The sequence below is a fragment of the Gigantopelta aegis genome, chromosome 4 (genome assembly GCF_016097555.1).
Source record: "Gigantopelta aegis isolate Gae_Host chromosome 4, Gae_host_genome, whole genome shotgun sequence".
NCBI lineage: Eukaryota > Metazoa > Mollusca > Gastropoda > Neomphalida > Peltospiridae > Gigantopelta > Gigantopelta aegis.
This window is the reverse complement of record NC_054702.1, coordinates 11,884,768-11,908,273: the sequence shown is the minus strand read 5'-3', so window position 1 is coordinate 11,908,273 and position 23,506 is coordinate 11,884,768. Positions and strand designations below refer to the sequence as shown.

Here is a 23,506-nt window from a genome sequence, read left to right as displayed (position 1 = left end):
TATCGATCTGCTCTATTTTTAACACACTATCTGTGTCTTCTTTCTTCTGTCTTAATTGAAGTTGGCCGCTCACGGGTGCTTCCGAGGTGGCAGTCGGTGGTCTCCGGTGAGCCGGGCTTCAGCCGTTTGTCGCCTGGGGACTCTGCGTTTGAGCGTGCCCTTCTAAATAATTTCTGTTGTTTAAAAGTTAATGTGGATTCTTTCCACTACTTCTATATTTTTCTTTACTTCTGTACTTCCGATATCACGTCTTTCTCTTTTCACTCTTTTTCCTTAAATGAATATCTATTGGGTGTTGGGGCTATTGGCTGAGGGGGATCGAGTTCCAACCAATCGGGGCTCGGTCCCTCATAAATTGTCTCCTATTCGGTCCGTGCTTCTAGCCGGCCAAAAACTTACTTTCTGAACCTACTGTGAGAGCGTCTGCGTGAGTGTTTGTTGTTTTCGCCATGGCTTGGCGGTGCATATACCTGGCAGTGTCTGTGCCGCCCACCATAGGCGAATTCTTTGGCTGGGGCGTGAATGCTTTTTAGTTCTTAAATTATATGGTATATTGATTATATTTTTAAATAAATGTTATAATAAATGTATTAGTTATTAATTAAATCTTCCTCTTAGCATTTAATTTTTTTTTTTTAGTATTTTAATATATATGTGTTTATTTTTTAAAATATATAGGTTTTAAATGGTTATTAATTTGATCTGTCATCATTGTATATAACAATTTTAAAAAACCTGACCGGTACTCGGCGTCACCCACTTAACGATTGAGTGGTTTCCTGGGTGATACCAAGGTTTATATAGCAATGACGTTTGTCATCCGTATAGGTGACGCACCCCCCCGGGTGTTGGGCTCACGAATGCTTGAGGAAAACAGCGAAGACACCTCCCACCAACAACCGGATCAACCATCCAATTAATAACAGCAACACCACCAACTGCAATACGTTTCACCACCACTCCGGACGGCGGCTCGCGGGCTTTTTCATTAACATTTTCATTAATCATTCATATCATTTTAATTATTGCCCACCTGTGTTCTATGGATAACCTGGGGGGGCGGGATGGGGGGGGGGGGGGACGCCGTGGTAGGGTGCTTTTTGGGTGCGTTAGGGCGTTGGCGGTTTTGGGCCGGTAGGGAAGCCTGTTAGGAGGCCTTTCCCCCCCCCCCCCCCCCCCCCCCCCATGGAAATCCGGATGGACCGGAATGGGCTACCTGCCTGTTGGAGCGTCGGACCGACTGTGACATTGGGTTCCCTCCTTTGCGAATCCTTATTCCTCTAGGGCTTAACTGAATAATTAATTTAAAATAAATTTAATTGATTATTAATTGGATATATAATATACTATTTCGAACCGCCCGATGATTGAAAAAAATATATTATTATGCACCTAATAAATTATATATTAAAAGAATAGTATGGTATAGTGTATTTGGTGCAATTATTATTAAGTTATAATATAAGATAAAAAGTAATGTAGCTCCCCAATTATTTTTCTTTTCCTTTTTTTTAAGTGGTTATACCACATATTTAAATTGTCCCCATCAACCACCACTTCCCCTCCCCCTCCCCCTCCCTCCTGCTTCGGAGTTGGTCACTGGCGAGACAACCAATATGAACAGACCTGTACCTCAGCATACTCACCGTGTAAAATTGCTAATCTTTTCAACAAACACTTCAGTGAGTTACCTGATAAGCTACTACTAGCTTCAGTGGCGCAGTAATTAAGCCATTGGACTACATACTGGTAGGTACAGGGTTCCCAACCCATGTACCGGCTCTAACGCAGAGCGAGTTCTGAAGGGCTCAGTGGGTAGTTGTAAGGCCACTATACCCTCTTCTCTCTCACTAACCAACTAACAAAGAAATGTTTTATTTAACGACACACTCAACACATTTTATTTACGGTTATATGGCGTCAGACATATGGTTAAGGACCACACAGATTTTGAGAGGAAACCCGCTGTCGCTACTACATGGGCTACTCTTCCGATTAGGAGCAAGGGATCTTTTATTTGCGCTTCCCACAGGCAGGATAGCACAAACCATGGCCTTTGTTGAACCAGTTATGGATCACTGGTCGGTGCAAGTGGTTTACACCTACCCATTGAGCCTTGAGGAGCACTCACTCAGGGTTTGGAGTCGGTATCTGGATGAAAAATCCCATGCCTCGACTGGGATCCGAACCCAGTACCTACCAGCCTGTAGACCGATGGCCTGCCACGACGCCACCGAGGCCGGTCCCAACTAACAACTAACTTACTGTTCTAGACAGTTCAGATAGCTGAGGTGTGTGCCCAGGACAGCATGCTTGAACCTTAATTGGATATAAGCACAAAAATAACTTAAAAGAAAGAAAGATAAGCTTCTTAAAAATAATTAAAACTGTAATCCTAATAGTATTGCTGACCATCTAAGAGAAACTACTCCTAACATACAGGTACGACAATTCAAACTGTGCAGTATATCAAAAGCAGAAGTATATAAATGATTAGATGGGCTGAATATAAATATATCTGCAGCATTTGATAATACTGGACCAAAGATCTTGAAACTCTGCAGCGATGATTACTGAGTCAGTAACACATATCATCAACCTAAGTGTCAAAACAAATCAATACCCTGATACATTTAAATGTGCAAAGGTAACATCTATTTTTAAAAATGGTGTAAAGGATGATCCTATAAATTATAGACCCATATCCATTTTACCAACACTTTCAGAGATAAAAAAGTTTCTGCAAGAACGCATCCGAGCTGGACATGGGCTGGTTGTAAGGGACTGACCGTGCAAAGCCAGAATGAGGCTGAGGATCCACTCGCTGCCAAAAAAGGGGCGTGGCCCTAATATGCCTCTGCTCGTAGATTGATCATGTTTTAAAATTTGCTGGTACAGCATCCTCAAAAACCTTGTAGCGAATCTATTATATTCCTAATGAATGATAACAATCTTCTTCACAAAGAGTAGTTAGGTTTTGTAAATCTCACTCATGTCAAATGGCACTTACAAAAATTACAGAAATCTGGCTAAAAGAGATGAATGAGGAAATTTAGCACTTTAATTTTGATGGAAATGCCATAAAATAGATAGCATCGTATCTTACAAATAGGATACAACATTCTAAATCAGTACCAGTAGTAGTGAAGGCAGGTGTCCCACAAGGTTCATTGTTGGGGCCGCTGCTGTTTCTAGTATTTATTAATGACCTACGACACATTGCCAAACATTCACACATGGACCTATTTGCTGATGACACAATATTACACATCTCTTATTCATCCCTAGATTTAATACAAGGAAAACTGAATGATGACCTTAAAAACATAGAAGACAGGGTATGCAATTGGGATTTGTTTTGACTGGCCAATTGGGCCACTCACAGCAACACTTTGACTCACCCATACAACTTTTGAATGGCCTGCAACCAAATGTCGTTAAAATAAGAACTTACTTAAATTGCACTTTAAAAACATGTTATCATAGCATACAAACAATAATAACAACACAAAAGAAGGAAACAGAACTTGTTTTAGTTATATTACAAACTGTTGTAATTAAATTCTAATTATTATGTTGTCACGGGACCCACACAATCAAATATCTGGAATGTTTTACCAAGGCTCGGTCTTGGAATGAATAAGGTGCTCTTATGGCCTTATGACAAGGAACTAAAAACAAATACTAAGCTGACAGCAATCTATACAAACAATAATCACATCCACTGGAGAAATAAACACACAATACAAGTTAAAGGCATAATCACTATTTCTAAACCATACAAGGTAAATCACTATAATACCATAGTAGAATTTTGTCTCAATAATGTGAGCCTATATCAAACAGGGAACTAGTTACAGAACCTGGATGTTTAGAAATCTACAGACTCATCGTAAGTGACCTGTCAAGATTTCAGTTAATTTGAAGTTTCCACAACACTCACACATGCACAGGCAATGATAGCTGTCGTTGACATCGTTTTGAATGATGATTAGGTGTTTGGTATTGTAGACTCGGTATATTCTGTAAGAAACAAAAACATTCCAACACAATGTAACTTCAGAAAACCTCAGGCTCATAAACAATATCTAAGCTTAGTGGAATGTGACGAGTTGTTCTGATTGTAACTAAATAGGATGACAGACATGGCTGATGTTTTCCGAATACATAATCAAAACCGGCCGAGGCATTCAGAATGGTTTTAGACTGTACGATAGACTGTTGAAGTGGTCGCTATTAATTATGTCCTATATGGGTTTGGTTGCACAAATACTAATAGGAAACCAGTTGAAAACAATAAATTAAAAAATAACTTTCCGATCTCTTACAAACATTAGTTATTTGCATTTTGATACATAATATAATATGCAGAAATTTTCAGTCACCAGGCGGTTGACACAAGATAAAATTTTGTCTTGCCCGACGTTATTTTGACTCATCATGGGCGATCAGGCGACCGTAAGGTGCACACCCTGGAAGACTGGTGTACTATATTAATAAAATGTCTTTAAATGAAAATAAAATAAACTGTATGTTACTAACAACTGCTCAGAAGCTATCACAGATTGAACAAAAGCACCTGGATCTTTATGTCAAACAAACAGGAATTAAAAACATTGACACTCACAAGCTGCTAGCTAGGGGTGAATGTTGACCATTTTCTTATTCCACAAATTGATAAAATTTGTAAAATGCTCAACTCTAAAACTATGTTACTGTTAAAGATTAAAAAATACCTGCCACTTAAAGTAAGATTACTTTATTTTAATGCTTATATTCAGCTTGTACTGAATATTACCTGACAACATGGGGAAACTGTTCCAAGCAAGGTATAAACAGAATCTCAAAATTATTTTTTAAAAGCTGGATAAACCACAAGAATCCTCTCTTTAAAGAATTAAAATGGTTAACAATGGACAAAAAGGTTGAATATTAAAAAACTATTCTTGTTTACAAATCTCTTAATGGCATTGCTCCTCCATATCTGCAAAATATTTTCATTAAAATACAATCTAATTATGGCTTCTGCTCCACAAATGAGGGAAATCTTTTAGCAATAAAACCAAAAAGTCTTCAGTACTCTGGTGTTGCTGTTTGAAATGGCTTGCCCATTGATAAGTCTTAATTGTTTTAAATACTATTTGTAATCATCACTGTCCATATTGTTAAGTACAATGAAACTTAAGTTGTATAGACATATATCTTCCCTGTACATGTGTATATATTGTATAGTTTATATTACATATTATATTATATGTTGTTATAATGTAGTTCAATTTAATTTGTAGAGAAGGTCTCAAGGGAGAATAGTTTTGTACTAATTGAGCTACCGTCTTTAAATAAAGTATTATTATTATTAGCATTATATGAACATAAGAATGATTTAAAATTATAATCACCATGAACCCATTGTCATTTTTACTGGGATAGATCCTACAAATCACTAGTTTTACCTTTAATAACTAACTTTAAGAACATTTTGCTTTGTGTACACATGAAAACCAACCCCAACCCCAGCATATTTATATCAATTTGATTATCTAAACTGTAATATTTTCCCACACAATCAATGGTGAACTTTTATAATGGATCATCACATTGGTAGAGCCAAACTGATAAATTTCGACTATAATCAGTCATTGGAATATGAATATTTATTACAGTTGTCTTATACTATATAGTCATATACACAATAAATGTATTCAATAAATAATATGTTAAAGCATTGCACATGAGTTCTGTTGTATAAACTTTATTTATAGGTCTTTTATCTTTATAGGTATGTTACACAGACAAGGTCTATTATTCACAAACACTTAGTTTTCATTTATAATATTATAGGGAAATTGGTTTGACATCCAATAGCCGATGCACTTTTATTGCTGGGTTCTCATGAAACATTCATTCATCATTTGGTAAGGTAAAAAATAAACAAATACATGTATAGGAAAATGTATGAGTACATCATATATGTTTGTTGCACACCTTGGAAATATTTACCAATGTTATGTTCTTTTGAATTTATATTTATTAATGAAAATGTACAGGAATTATTAAAATGTTTTATTTTATTATTCTTTTTATATTATTATTCTTTATAGTGAATACCGCAGATATATCAAGGAATATACACAGAATTGGTTCCAACATGGATAAAAAAATACTTAATGAACTCTGTAAACCTGTTGAGTTCAAAAGTCAAGACAAATTTGACATTACAGCCTATGAACCTCTTGTCAATATATTTGAAATTCCCGATCAGCTTCTTTTAATTATACCTCAACTTCAAATGCTGCAGCATAGTGGATTGTTCATGAAAATCTGGCAGCGGGTAGGAGCAAAACACATGCCTGACAGTATCAACTCCAAACATTTGGACTCCATTCTTGCAGTGTGGAACAATGCTAAACAACAATGGGATAATCTAAGCATGGATATCAGAAATGGCACAATCACATTTCAGAACATAAAACAATATATGTATGACTTTGGCGAGGATTATGAAACAATCAAATCTGAGTTTACTTTAATGAATGATGACAATACCTGTCAGTGGGTGGAAGAAAGAATTCAGCAATTAAAAACATTCTCAGTGTTGGATAAGTGTCAAAGAGCAGCTAGTGAAATTATGAAAATCCAGAAGGAGTTCGGTTTCAATGGAGATTTCAGACCTGTCCAGGAAATACAGAATCTGGTATGCATCTGTTATACATATTTTATATAAACATTTTCATAGCACCATTTAAATCTAACCAGTCATATATCATTTTCATAAAATTACATAACATTAATTATGATAATAAATTTTTTAAGAGGGTATATAAAACTTTAACTTATGCATAAAGTTAATTAATTTCTCCTTTTTAAAAATTATTTTTTTCAGACAAAATCTAAAAATGTAGCCATGAAAAAGATGGATCAATCTGTTCTCAAAACCTGCAGGAAGTTGAAAGATGTCACTGAGAAACAAATTGAATGCTTGGTGGCTTTCAGAGAAAGCAAGCCCCTTGTCGACTGGCTAAGACAATCCATGACAGGTTAACAAATGACTTACATTGTATACTTAGAATTACTATTAATATAATATTACGTAAGTGCTTTTTTCATATTAGTATATTTTCGTTAAAGACAAATTGTATTATAAGTATGTGAAGATGATCAAACTTACTATCATTTGTTAAACTTCCTATAATTTTGTCCTAAAAAGGCACTTTTAAAAAGCCCTCACCCCACATATAATAGACTATAATTGTGGCAGTTGTAGATTACCCAGCTTAAAATTTTCATGCAATCTTTTGTATTATATCATGTTTATTAAGTAATGTTTTGAAAAAAACCCAGCGATTAATCAGTGACGATATATTTTGGACAGTCAAGGTCAAAAACCGTGTCAGACTATAACTTTTCGGAATCATAAATGTAGGAGACAAGGAAAGAGTTAGCAAATGCTGAAGCAAATCCTCAAATTTTGAGCAAAACAAGCTTTCCTGAAACCTTTTCACCATGTATTTCCATCATTCTACTCACAATATTAGTTGTAATCCATATAAAAATGAGTAGTGATTCATCTGCAGCACTATATAGCTGTTTGGCGGTTATGCAATTGGTAATGCTAAAATGAATAAATAATGTTATTCAACTTCAGGCATTTTCATTTATTTCAGGCAACAATCAGCCTGCCTCCCCCACCCAGTCTAAAAGTGGAGTCTGTATGCATGTGTTTGGGATTTAAGTTTCCAAGTTTTAGTATATGATAAAATGTATTTGTCAATCCAAACCCTTTAAAAAGTATTTGGATTTTTCTCTACTTCAGTTAGTAAAACGGTTACAACCTTATTAATTAATGTAAGTGATTCCCCAAATGAGATCTAATGTTCAGTGACCCGTATTTTGAAGACTAGATACAAGTCTAAACTTTTGGTTCTGAGGTTTTTCTGTTGACTACTGTATTAAGTGCATCCTAAAAGTGATTGATTTAACATTTTATCATAAAAAATCTGACTACTTGATAATATATATTTAATAAGTATTGTCATTTACTCTTCTTCTTTTTTTCTGTTTGAGTGATAGAGGAGAAAAATGTATGAAGTATTATGTTTAAATATGGCAATATTGAAATGTGATTGAAATTCAAAAGGAAATACTGTATGTTTATATCATATTAATGCACTTGAGTCTTACAATTGTAATAAGGTTGTTTATTGTTTTGGTTATTGAACATCAGCTGGCTTGAAAGAGTTGAAGGTATTTGTGGATCTGGCTTACATTTCTGCTGGAGAGGGGGACATTGAGATTCATAAAGTGAACTGTCTACATGCTGCCACCACAGGATATGCTCCACTAGTGTTTGACTGTAACCAGCAGTGTGATTATGCTAAATTTTTGGAAAGTTGCAAATCGGTTTGGAGAGAATTAATGACAAACCAAAAACTACCAGACATGTTGGTAAGATCTTGACTGACTACATATAATTACATATATAGTATTAATCTTATGATCTACTCAGTAAAGTTGTATATATATTCTTCCTCTAAATGCAATCACATACCTCACAAAACTAGTCTGTTGTGGTCTTTGTATTCAATCTTATAAAATCGGTATCCATGAAAGGCATTCAGTCACGGATGGTTGTCCTAATTAATGACCCAACAAAGTATTATATGAAAATATATACATTTGATTTGTGCCTAAAAGTACTTTATTGAACCATCTTCATAACCAGCATATTCCACTTATTGTTGATATTTTATAAAAATAATTGAATTATGATGATTTATCAAGCTTGAGTAACGAGAACGCTTGACCGACCTCTGTGACATAGGGTAAATAAAACCAAAAAAATATGAAAATAAGTTATTAACAATTAATAAAACATGTACTGGATCATAATAAGCTTATACATTAATTTATTTTAGTAACATATGCATGCTAAACATTGACAATCTCGACTAATTAGGCCTTTGCATCTATATCTATAGGTAAATTTAGTGACACCCAATAGCCGATATGTATTTTTGTGCTGGGGTGTCGTTAAACAAACATTTATTCATTCTATAGGTAAATTTGGGGGCGGGACGTAGCCCAGCGCTCGCTCGATGCACGGTCGGTGTGGGATCGATCCCCGTCGGTGGGCCCATTGGGCTACTTCTCGTTCCAGCCAGTGCACCACGATTGGTATGTCAAAGGCCGTGGTATGTACTACCCTGTCTGTGGGATGGTGCATATAAAAGATCTCTTGCTGCTAATCGAAAAGATTAGCCCATGAAGTGGCGACAGCGGGTTTCCTCTCTCAATATCTGTATGGTCCTTAACAATATGTCTGATGCCATATAACCATAAATAAAATGTGTTGAGTGCGTTGTTAACTAAAACACTTCTTTCTATAGGTTATTGTTAGTCGTATGCGAAAAAATCTAAACTTCAGGATCGCAAACACCTTCATTTTCCACCTTGCCAAATTCATTATTATGCAAAATATCCCATTTACAGCTAGCTTAAGATAGGAATTGTTAGATTTTTAAAGAATACTGTAAACTAGACAGTGTTTATATACAATGTGGCTATATATGACAGCCATGTATATAACCTCCGCTAACGAGGGCTGGCTATATTCACAGCAAAAATGTATATAGGCAGTAAATAAGTATTTGTTTGATTCATATTACCGAACCATCTGGAACAGGAGGAATACATACTAAGTACTGTATGAACAGTGAGTGGTCTGAATGGGAGGGGGAGATTGTGTATGAATCTAGTAGACTCTTTTGTGTACGATTTCCATAGACATATGTGATGATAGTATTAGGGGGCTTGAATGCCGTGAGCAGACTCCTTTTTCAGGAGTTGTCTATTTTTAGAAATAGGGTTAAGGCAGTGCAAGTGTGGTGTAATATCTTATCGTTCTATAAATAAAGTGTGCGTCACCCGAACTGACTCTATAGTAAATCCAAGATACCATTTCAAATTGGGTGACAAGTGCTTGCACCTGAGTATTGTATTCATATTGTTTGGCAATGGCTTCTTTAATAATTACAAGTGTCATGCCAGTGCATGATGTGGTGCAAGATCCCATTGTTCTGTAAATAAAGCCCACATCACCCCAACTGGCTAGGTCTAATCAGGTCATGCTATAGTAAATACACACTACTGGCCAAACAAGCCACATCACATGTCAAGATCAAAACCGGTTTTAACGAAACAATAGTACGTATCCTCAACCGAACGTTCTTTGTACAGCGCAAGATTTCTCATTTAATTTTTTGAGATGAACCCTACAATTTCAAATCTGCAAACGCACCTGTTAACTGAAATTGACAACAGGCTGTCGTTTGTGGTTTGCTGAGCAATGGCCGCACAGGCGATGAATTGAGCGTATACTTTTGACGTTCTCCGTTCATAGCGAACACACACAAATTTTTAAAAAGTGCAGTTGAACTTGTATTTCATATTTGTGCATGATATTATTATATGGTAACCAGACACTGTAACTTTAAATTTAGACTAATCATCCATAAAGTCAGTGACGTAACAGTTAACACGCGAATGACATATGCACAATCAATGACAATTTATCATATCCAGCATAGTCATTCCACACTGACGTGCTAGTTCAGTCTTTATCTTTTAATTATATTACATCAGATTATATATAATGCTGTAAGACTCACTTATACCAGTGGTGGTATTCGTTGACTGAAAATAACGTAACAGTTAACATGCGAATGACATGTGCACAATCAAGAACAATGGGGTTGTAAGGGGATGAAAATTTATCATATCCCAGTGGTCTCTCCAGTATTCAGGAAAGGGATGGAGGGAATTGATAGAGCTGGTTCCACTTATAGGAAGGGATGGCCGGCGCGGTACCTAATATTTTCAGGTACAACTACTTCGAAAATATCTTGTATATTTATTTTGCCAAAAATGCTCTCCCCCCCCACCAAAAAAATACAAATAATAATAATAAATAAATCAATTGTCACGTGTCAAAAGAACAATTTATTTATTCTTACTGAGAGTTATATGTGTACTGAGTACTTGGTTTCGACAAAATCTGTCAGCGGCCCAAAGGGAATACAGTATTTCCAGAAAGCCGGTAAGATTGTGGGGCAGGGACTATGAGAAACTTGTTTTATTTTCCAATGGATAATTTCAATATGTATGAATGATAACAGACATATAACATATTAAACGCGCTCTCTCACAGATGGTTGACCTAATTATTGACCCAACAAGGTATTATATGACAATGTATAAATTTGACCGTCCTATGCGACGTAGGGTAAATAGAAAAACAACAACAATCAAAATAAGTTGTTAAAAAATAATAAAAACATGTACTGAATGATAATAAGCTTATTTTAGTAACAGAAGCATGTTAAACATCGACAATCCCGACTAGTTAGGCCTTTGCATCTATAGATGAATTTATCGTTAGTCGTACGCGAAAAACTCTAAATATCTGGATCATGAACACCTTCATTTTCCACCTTGTCAAATTCATTATTATGCAAAATATGCCATAACAGCTGACTTGGGATAGGAATCGTTACGTTTTTAAAGAATACGCTGAAATAGATGATGTTTATATACGATGTGACTATATATACGAAGGCCGTGTATATAGCCTCCGCTAACTAGGGCTGGCTATATTCACAGAAAAAATGTATATAGGCAGTAAATAGGTATTTGATTAATCCATATTACCAAACCATCTCGAACAGGAGGAATACATACTAAGTACTGTACGAACAGAGCATTTTCTGAACAGGGGAAAGGGAGGGGAGTACATAAATTTAGCAGATCCTTTTGTGTACGTTTTCCATAGACATATGGATAGCGTAATATTGCCTGTATAGTACTAGCAAAATAAATAATAAATTTTTTAAATATTAATAATAATACACAATTATTATTATTATATTATTATTATTATTATTATTATTATATTATTAGCCTACTACTACCTTTTTGGGGTGGAGGGGGCGATGTTTTATCTGGGGGAGGTTTGGCTATAAAAATGCAAGATTAACATGCGTGCACACACGCACATACGGCAGGCTGAACTTGTCCTTGCACGTAGAACTGGATGCAACTGGGTTAAGTAATAATTCAATCTAATTAAAATTAGCTCCACTATTACATGTGGATCTAACAGCAGCCCGTTAGAGCTCATGTCCAGTTGACCTTTCATTCGATCAATCAAAACCTTACTTGTAAAATCATGCCAGATTGGTAATAATTAAGCCAACCTTTTGACGACAAAACATACACTGTTGTTTTTTTACGCTATACATTAAACCGAATGACCACTTTGCGAACCAGTCAAAATAATTTAATAATAATAATAATAATAATAAATGGTGAGTTCATGTTCTGAATGTTTATTATTTTATTTCAGCGTATTCACAATTATTTTCGTTATTTTATTATTTGCCATGTATATAAACTGGCCTCCATTTGCCAAGTCTCTATACACGGCGGTCATTTATATAAAATTCAAAAATACATTATATGGTTGTCGTATATATAGCCTCATCACTATGAGTCTTTTGTCATAATTTTTTAACTTATAAACATGAAGAATTCTAACTTTTAAAAATGAAGTGTGTCATGGAATTCCCTCGATCGTAGTTCATTTAAAATGTTTTGGATCATACAGTAACTAGGTTTGGTATTCCAAATGAATGTAATTTCCAAGTCGTAATCCATATTTAGAGAAATAAGGCCCACTAAATCCGTGATTGAATGCCTTTAAAGTATTAATATCTCTTTGAATGCACGTGACATAATCGCGTTTTCCTGTTATTCACTTCCTGGGTCACTGACCTTCATTCGACACTGAGCTGAACCTCCTGCTCATGAATAAGCTCACCCCATTGTAGGCTGATAATGAGTTCTTTTACCCACCTAGGCTTATTCCCAGTCAAATATGCGTATGTTTAATTGTAAACGACGATGAACCTGATTACTCTGGTAGTCCAAAACGATGGCATGGCATGACTTGTGATTTTGGACGGCGGCCTAAATAAACGGATGGCGGATATCACTCTCGCTGCCAATGGATGGCGGGCTTATTGGAAATAAGTCTTAAAAGATGGCGGGGCCGCCATCGCTTGTGACATGTAGCAAGACATCTGTATCCAGCATAGTCATTCCACACTGACGTACTAGTTCAGTCTTTATCTTTTAATTATATTACATCAGATTATATGTAATGTAATATAGAATTTAAATAATTTTCTGTAATAATGGCATAATTTCTGTTAGGAAATCTGTTACCAAGACCGAATGCCCTCCTTTCAAACCCAAGTAAATCGGTAAAGTTTTTTTGGATCGAGTTCAGCCAGACCGAGTGGAAAAATGTCCGCTAGACTGGTTTAAATGCTATTTTCAGTTTTATTTTTGTAAATAAAACAACACATGTACAGTGTCATGAGTGCCATTAGCAGTTATCTGTGATAAATTCGGCTTGCACATCTAATTCAGAACATTTTAGTTCCACATCGAGAGTTTTCGACTTGCATATTTTCATAATTGTGTTAACTCGTAACATGGCAACATTTCTGAAACAATAACTTCATACAATGGAAACTATAAACTTCATTGCATTTAATTATTTTTCACAGTGAAATTTTAGAACTTTTCCAAGACAACATAGATAAAGGTAGTTTTCCAATAACATTCAAGACTAACTACGATCTGATTTGTTGAGGGGCATTGACGGCCAGAGAGGATGAAGGGCACAGTAATACATTGCCATTGGTAGGGGTGAAATTGAGAGGGCTTTATAGGGCAAATGCAGAGGGCATTTTAGTACCATCATATAATGTCTTTTTAGTCTAATATAAAAATGGATATGTCTGACATAATACAAGAAGGTAATGTAATTTTCAAAAGGTAGTGCAATTTTTAAAATAATTTTACTATACAAACCTTTATATTATGCAAACAACAACCTCCACAAATGATTTTTATTATTTGTGGACTTTACTAAACAATTTAATATTGTCATGGTACAAAATGACCATTAGTATCAAGTCAGTTCATACCATAGCCATTTCATATCAGATTGACAGGAAATTAGAATCCCTATGGACACCAAATGTACGCCAGTACTTGCCAATTTGTTTTTCAATATATGCATATGAATCAGAATTTCGGACTAAACTTTTATCTACTTTTCACTATATTGATGATTGATGATCTTATATGATTCAGTAATAGCAGTACAACATATTACCATCCAAGGGGGCAGTATTTAGCTCAATCGGTTTAACGCTTGCCTGAGATGCTTGCGTCCAGGATTGAGCCACCTCAGTGGATCCATTCAGCTGATTCGTTTTTTTCTCGTTCCAACCAGTGCTCCACAACTGGTCAGATGCCGTGGTGTGTGCTTTCCTGTATGTGGGAAAGTACATATAAAAGATCCCTTGCTGCATTAGGAAAATGTAGTGCGTTTCCTCTGTTGATGAGTCAGAATTACCAAACGTTTGACATCCAATAGCCGATGATTACTTAATCAATGTGCTCTAGTGGTGTTGTTAAACAAAACAAACTTTATAACATTATTACCATCCACTGATTTACCCAGAAGAGTTAGAAATAAAAGAAACATCTGAAAGTATTAAACCTCGATCTATGCATAGAAATTCAAAGCGACATTGGCCTCCAAACTAAGCTGTATGACAAAAGGGATGACAATGCCATATCATTCGGGCACAGAAGTTGTTCCATCAGTGTTGTATATAATGTCCTGGGACTTCTGACAGCATTTAAAGTTTGAAGGCTATATGTACTAAATATGATGCATCACTGAACTTATGCATACTTTTTAATCTCTTTGGTGAATCTCTTGCACATTGTTTTAGATGTGATGGAATTATCGATAACATGCAGTTCTGTATTTCAGATTTTTGTGCGATTCTTTTTTTCTGTTTTTTCTGTTTTAAAAATCCAGCTATAATCAGAAATAGTTACATGGTGTGCAGGGGGTGGGGGTGGGGGTGGGGGTCGAATATGAACATAGTGGACCCTTTTTTAATTTTGTTTTTGCATCACCAGAAACTCCATATGTATAAACCTGTATGTTTTAGTTCTGAAAGTGGACCATTTGCTTGGGGGGGGGGGGGGGGGGGGGGCATAAAATCCTAAACAAAACAGACTTTCAACCTATTCATCAGCTGAGAACTGTGTTACTACCATTACATAATGTTTATAGATATTATTTTACAATTGTAGTAAAATGGCTAGAGTGTAGGAATGTTTACAATTACTAATATCTGGTATTAATTAAATGACAATGGTACAAAATAACTATTATTTTCATGGCAGTTTTAAATTTGATACTTGAAATTTTATTTTAGCGGGGCACATGTCGCTTTTTGGAATGGTTGAAGGAAATTAGACAGTCCCATGGTTCTGTGGAGGTGACATCGTTGTCTCAGGCAGGAATGATCAACTCCAAGGGTCTATATCGCATTGGAAACTTAACCAGAAAAACAGCACCTCCACAGCTGGTATGTACATAAAACAGCAGACACTTTTGTGTATTTTGTGAAGTTTAGCTTTTCATTGTTGAGAATGTACTGTATATCACTGTCTATTTGCCGACATTTCGAGCCTCTAAATACCATCATAAGAAGAGTGGTCGGTCAATACACAGAGTCAACAAAAAATATCTATAATCTGTCCCAAATGTTTTTTTTTGTAAATAATTTCAATTGGGTTCGATGTAAGAAGAAAAGTAAAAATGTTTTGAATTTTTTTTTAAACAATTTCTGTGTGCAATTTAGAAAACAATCAGCTCAGAAATAAATAACTTGTAGTATATTCTATAGTATGAAAAGGCTAGAGTAAATACCTGCAGTGGGTTAATTTTACAATGGTGGGATGTAGCCAAGTGATGAAGTGATCTCTGAGATTTGATGAATCTTAGGATTGTTCCTTTGCCAGTTTACCAAATCAACTTTTCTCATACCAACCAGTGGCCCATTACATATATTAGAGATTTTCCTGTGTGTAAACCAGACCTGTCAACCTTTAGTCAAGAGAAAGCAGGAGGTGTGTGTTGAAAAAGCAGGAGATTTGGTCAAAAAGCAGGAGATTTTTTAAATTCACACAATTTAACCCAAAATCGCAAGATTTAAAAAAAACATTATTACAGTAAGTTATATGAATACTTTATAATGTCATATATACTTCTTAACTTTAGATCTTGGCATTAAAAAAAAGTTTTAAGTTTAAATATTATTATGATTTTATACATATTTAAAAAAAAAAAATATTTTATCCAAAAATGTTAAGAACATGAACAAGAAATAAAAATTTTAATTAGTACATTTACGGTATTACACTTACAGCCTTACGGGTTGCGTTACATTATCATTTGTGGTTAGTGTACCTAAGTACCAAAGACAAATTTATATAAATCTTATAAATTAATATTCAGTTTTTACTATAATGAGGAACGGTGGCGTGGTACTGATTTAAAATCATTATAATGATGCAATAAACATTGTATTTTCATTAATCATAAGTAAAACCTCATTACGGACATCGTGTGAAATATACCGGAATTATACCCATTTCCGTGAGTAACTTTATGTCAATGTCAAACACAACATTTTTTAATTGTACAAAAATAATTTCTTGAAGTGTACCCTTATAACCAACATTTTACCGCACAAACATACAAAATTAACTGACACAAGTATGTTTATACAGCTAATTGGTCTTTTCGTTGTCTTGCTGTGACATGTGATTTTAACATGCATCGTGTGTATCGCTGTCAACTCGGGAGTCTGGCAGTTCAGATTTGTCATAGTTGCATTATGTAATCCAGTGGGAAGACATTTTACAATTCAGAGGTGTTATTAGAACTAAATTGGATAGTGTTTTTTTTTATATGGCAACACTGAATGTCAATACACAGCCTGTTTAATTAGCGGCAACACGCTTCGTAGCCATTACGATGACAACAAACATTATAATAACACATCATTTTATAAACTCCATGTGCTTTTTTAACAATATAAATAGGCTATCCCACAATTCTCACTTCGGCAAAGGTTAAACAGTCGGGACAATTCGGCCTGTTACATTCTCGGAAACCGAAAGTAGTCGACATTTTCCGAATGAGAAAAAAAGGCAGAGTTACTTCCCTTCTGTTATTTTGACAAAAGAGGATCGATTTTTTTTTATGCTTACAAAAATGTCATTTAACAGGAGAAACTGTCTCTCGCACAGGGGAAAGGAGATTTGATCAAATACCGGGAGACTCCCGCGGAATCCGGGAGGGTTGACAGGTCTGGTGTAAACCCCCCACATGTTAAAGATCATTTATATCCAGTAAGAGTAGTCTACATGTATGTAGCAGCAGCAGGTTTTCCCTCTCCTATTTATCCAAGTATCAAAATACTTTGCTATATATGTCCAATTAATTATTGACTCTTCGGGTTGACTTTGTACCCAACAGGCCATACATGTATTATTTGCTCTTTTTCATACAATTACTTGCTCTTAGTGACAGGAGATCGAGGAAGTGTGATATTAAGAATGATGTAAGTTTTTTCTTTTTAAATTAGGAATGAATAATGAATGCTAAAACCCCCCCCCCAAAAAACATTTTAAAAAGATTTAGTTCAAATGTGTGACGTCAGACTAATTTGTGGTAATCGTGATGACTTCATATTGTGGATGGAGGTGACTTTACTCTTTAGTACTGTGATTTAATAAATGTCAAATGAAAATGTTATTTTAGAAGTGTTGTAGGATAAATAGAATTTGCTACTTATGTTTTTTTAATATGCAAAATATCAACCTCATCTATTTAATCTGTATTTGTCTGGGCAGAGCCTCAAAACACACCGATTAACATAGACTCTGTTGATATAAGTTATGGGCATATAGTTAAAGGTGTAGTCTTTAAATTTTAAAGCAAAATTTAATTTAAATAAAATATTTGCAATAGCTGTGATTATGCAAGTTGAAGATAGCACCTTTAATACATGTACATAGCACCTTTAATACCGGTATAATAAATCACACACTCAGAATGATTCTTGAGTTTTGCTTAAAAGTTACTTAGAAATGTCTACAAATATTTTGTTTTGGAGAGGGATAGGGGTAAACCGTCATAAGAGATGATCCCTCACATATTGTAACAGCATTGAAATTAACACATGTCGATCAAATTATTTTATAGTCTGTTCCAGTAAAGTACACAAATCGCCTGTTTACTGATATCGGTCTTTTATTTTCAAGAGTAAACACAACTTTGTATATCAATGAGAGCCCAAATAAGTAAATGCTAAATTAGGTAGAGTATCATTAAATAGATATTTACAAAATATTTACTTGTCAGTTTAATATGAAAGACATAATCGATGAAAAGCAGTTTTATTCTATTTCCGACACTACTATAGTATACACAATCAGTTCACAAATAATGTCATCATGGGTAACATGCAATTTCACATAACATCACTCATGACAAAGTGTGAATAAGCATGGCAATAACTAAGAAAATGAATGTCAATGATTCAATAATGTGTATGTGCACCATGTGTAAGTATACAAGTGTGCACATGATATCGGACAGACTTCGTTAAGCATCTAATGACTGCATCAGGTATGGCCCGCCATTCCTCTTCCAGTGCCTGTACCATCTGATCCCTGTCCATTGGAGGATTGGGATGGTATTGTATTCTCTGGCTAAGATGATCCCATAGATGTTCTATAGATGACAAACCAGATGAATAAGATGGCCATGACAAAACATTGACATTGTTTGTGGCATAGAATTGTTGTACAATAAGAGATGAGTACGGTCATGTATTGCCCTGTTGAAAGATCCTAAGATGAGGATGGAAGAATGGCAATAATTAAGACAGGTCAATGTAATGCTGTGCAATAAGATTTTTAGTTGAAATACAATGTTTATTGCATGGTTATGATCATTTGAAAATAAGTAACACATCACTGTACCTAATTATAGTAAAAATTTAATATTAATTTATAAGATTTATATACATTTGTCTTAGGTCTACTTTTGACAAACCACAAATAACGATGTTGCAACATTATCTGTAAGTGTAATACTGTAAATGTACTAATTAATGTTTACATTTATTTGTTAGTGTTCTTAAATTTTTTGGATAAGTTATTTTAAAAAATATGTACTAAATCATAATATTTAAATATATATATATATATATATATATACACACACACACACACATACACACACACACACACACACGCATGTATATATATATATACACGAGGTGGTATCAAAAAGTTCCGAGACTACTTCCATAGCACGCCAACAGATGGCAGTATGGGGATGCGCATGCTGTGGGGTTTAGCAGTAACCGTGCATGGGCACATTTGCGATTTCATCATGGACTGCAAACTAGAGCAGAGAGCAAAGATTAAATTCTGCATCAAACTCGGTAAATCTGCAACTGAGTCTTTTGACATGATTCATCACGTGTATGGCAATGAAGCAATGCGTTGTGCGAGGTGTTTTGAGTGGCAGAACATCACTGGATGACGACGAGGTCTGGGCGACCTTCCACGAGCTCAACCTCCGAAAATGTGGAAACAATTCGGTGACTTGTACATGAGGATTGTCGGAGATCCATTAACGACATTGCTGCCATCGTTGATGTGTCATACGGAACAGTGCAGGCAATCCTAACATCTCATTTGAACATGCACCACATTGCTGCAAAGTTTGTGCCCAGGCTTCTGAACCCCGATCAGAAGGAGCTCCATGCTGAAGTCTGTCAAGATCTCCATTAGCGTGTCCTGGATGACCCAACCTTCATGTCAAGGGTCATCACTGGGGACGAGACTTGGCTCTACAGGTACGACCCGGAGACCAAACAATAGTCTTTGCAGTGGAAAAGCCCAACATCTCCACGACCAAGAGCATGCTCATCGTTTTCTTCGACATTCTTCGTCCCCGGGGGCCAGACTGTCAAACGGCAAGTTCTACTGCAATGTTCTGTGGTGTCTGAGGGAGGACATTCGGTGTAAATGGCCTGAACTGTGGCACGAGGACAATTGGATGCTTCATGATGACAATGCACCCTCTCACCGAGCTCTCGTAACGCGTGAGTTTTTCAGCCGTAACAACATGGCGACCCTATCGCACCCGCCCTACTCGCTAGATTTGGCCCCTTGTGACTTCTTCCTCTTCCCGAAGATGAAGTTGCAGCTGAAGGGTCACCATTTTGACACCGTGGAGGAGATCCAGTGCAAATCGCATACGGTGCTTGACACGCTTGGAGAACAAGACTTCCAAAACGTGTTCCAGCAGTACCTGTGTGACACTCCATAATTGACGTATGCATTCATAGTCATCGAATAAAAACATTTTAATGGCAATTTGACACTGAAAGCTGTCCAGCGTTCAGAAAACAAAAAAACGTTAAGCCCTAGTTTGTTTTGATGTAAGGACATCCAAAAGGACGTCATTCAAGTTTGACGTCATTTTCATTCAAAAATACACCGCGCCACATATTCTTAGGTCATTTGAATATCTAGTAATGGCGGACTGGAATTAAAGTTGTGTGTACAGTTTACAAAAACACGTTGTATTAAGCTTGAGATTATATGATAAAGGGATTATTACCCTCGTGTATTTCGGTATCGTCAATATAAGTTGTAGAAGCATCACGAGGGGTATATGGCTTTTTATGTACCCTCTGTGTGTTCTTTTACCCCGAGCCAAAGGCGAGGGGGTAAAAGAGCACACAGAGGATACATAAAAAGCCATATACCCCGAGAGATGCTTCTACAACGAATTTATGTTGCAGACATGTTAAACCATATAGCCAAATAATCAAAATAACGCCAGACAATAATTGTTAACAATTTATTAACGGAGCCGTACCACGCGGACGCGAACGAAACCACTTGCCAGTGACAAAAAATAGTTCCATCGATAAACGAGTTTTTAACTTGAAATGTTTGTAATACAAAATTGTCTGAAACAGATATTAAAGGGACACACCCTAGTTACGGCTAGTTGTTAACCATTACGGCGTTGTTTTTCGCTATTAAACCCATTTTTTCACAAATAAAATTGCACTTTACTTACCGTTTATTATTTAGAATATACATTTCCATTCACCTGAAGTGTTTTTTGGTAATCCTGGTAATCCTGGTGTTTGTAATACCACAAAATACATTTTTCGTATTTCTTGAAAACGGACGCACGTTTGAGAAAAAAACGTTGAGCAGACAAGGTCTAATCTATTTTTAGAGGGGATATTTCCATTTCAATGTCACAGACGTTGGTATATCACATGACCGTTATCATTTTGGTTTGGTTTGTATTCTCGTGCACGGTTCGCGCAATCAACATCCGATTTGTTGTTGTTCATTTGTGAGATTTCTCTTCACAGTTCGTGAACATTTTCAGTAACAATAAAGTTCAGACAAGTAAGTGTCTCAATACAAAACGTTACAAACCCTTAAAACCAATAATTTTGCCAGGACAGAACAGTTCGAACATGTCCAGGAGAGGTGAAACGAACGCACCCCAAGTCTGTGAAATTTGTCGTGACGTAGACATTATTGTGCTTCGAGCGACATCTACCGGTGACATCAAAATACTAACTTTCAAAATTATTTCAAGCAATTGGGACATGGGGATTCCCATGGTATTTATCGATATAAAACCTGCTTTTTCACTCCATTTGATAAAAACGTGATCTAAGTGTGTTACAGGTTTGTAGATTAACCAAATTATAATTTATTTTCGCTGGATGGAACTAGGGTGTGCGGCTTTAATAAAAACAAAACAAAACAAAACAACCCTTTTTTATCAGAAATGTATGTAGTAAAAAAAAAAAAAATATTAAAAAAATAAAAATAAACAACTGTTGGTAATCGCGCATTAATACAATAACACCACGACCGTAATTAGGTGGCCCAGTTCAACATTGCAGCTTTTAAAAGTATTGAAGTAGTGTATTTTATAGTAAAAATAAAATTAATTATGTATACTTGATTGATTATCAATGTTATTTATAATCTAATTATTGCTTTAGCATTAACTAGGGTGGCTGGAAACTGTTGGAAATTGCAGACAGGGTATAAGAGAATTTGGCTCCGCCCACAGGGGTATAAGGGATTTGTCCAACAGCAAACAACCAATGAGATTAAAGAATTTTACATGAAGGCGAGATAATATCATATATTGGAAATAAAAAGATTATTCCTAATATACACTGTTTTGCATGCAGTATCATTACTAATATACCAAAACGCAAAAGAAACGCAGGTTCTCATTAAATTGGATATAAAAAATACAACACTAAATTCGGATTTCAACATTTATTTTGGAGCCACTCCAATTCTACACACATTGGTGCTGGAAATTTTGGATTGAATTCATTTTTGGATATTGTTTCATTTCATAAAGCAGGGTGGGGGTCCATGTTAAAAAATGTGAAAAAACCCGACCTGTAGCATTGTCAATCGCGTGTGACCACCACGGGCATTAAAACAGGCAGTACAACGTCTCCTCATTGAGTTCACAAGCCGTTGGAAGAATGCCTGAGGGAGTGTGTTCCATTCGTGCACCAATGCTGCCTCCAGCACCTGGAGATTCTGCAGGCGACGTCCGATTTCATCCCAGACGTGTTCGATAGGTGCCATGTCTGGTGATAAGGCCGGCCATGGCAACGTTGGGATGTTGTGCTGAGCCAGCAATGCCTGTGTTGCCCTGGCCATGTGAGGCCTGGCATTGTCTTGCTGCAGCAAGCGCACACGTAGGTGGGCAGCAAAGAAGGAAACGACATGGTTGCTGATGACGTCATTTTGGTACACGGTGGCATTAACTCGTTGTCTGAAGACATGAAGTTGTGTTCTGTGGTTGAATGTAAACCCACCCCACACCATCAGACTACCCCTGCCCCATCGGTTGGCCTGCACAACGCAGCAGTCGGAGTAACGTTCATGTCGACGTCGCCATACTCAGATTCGGCCATCAGCGTTGCAAAGGTTGTAACGGCTCTCATCCCGTAAACAAAACTTGTTGCCACTGGACACGTTGCCATTGTTGATGTTGTTGCACCCACTGTTGACGTCGTTGGCTGTGCCGGGGGTCGATATTGGTCCACATAGCGACGGTGGTTACGGTGTCCTGCTCCCCTCAACGGCGGCGGACGGTATCGGCGGACACTGGACCACGTGGGCCATGCACCTGGTAAACGGTGTGAGTTGCTGGCATCATCCGATTCCTAAGGTGGGTAACCCGGATGTACCAGTCTTGGGCTGTGGTTGTCACCCGCGGGCGGCCAGTGCGTGGTCGATCGTTCACGGATCCAGTATTTTGGTGACGTTGGGAAAGTCGTGCGACTGTCGAATAATGGCATCCCAATTGGCTGGCTACAGCAGTATGAGTCTGTCCGGCTTGCAACATCCCGATGGCCATCCCTCGCTGGACTTGTATCAGTCGTGGCATTTGGAAAAATTGATTTTGTTGTCT

The 23,506-nt window shown here is 36.4% G+C and overlaps 1 protein-coding gene across 1 annotated transcript in view; it reads left to right on the top strand.

The window, feature by feature from the left end:
* Nucleotides 1-23,506, top strand: part of LOC121372411 (E3 ubiquitin-protein ligase RNF213-like) — a 49,019-nt gene that overhangs the window by 6,328 nt on the left and 19,185 nt on the right. The window contains exons 2-5 of the mRNA XM_041498717.1: nt 6,102-6,694; nt 6,884-7,037; nt 8,225-8,445; nt 15,366-15,518. Of these exons, the coding sequence (XP_041354651.1) occupies nt 6,102-6,694; nt 6,884-7,037; nt 8,225-8,445; nt 15,366-15,518 (1,121 nt within the window). The remainder of the gene's footprint in view (nt 1-6,101; nt 6,695-6,883; nt 7,038-8,224; nt 8,446-15,365; nt 15,519-23,506) is intronic.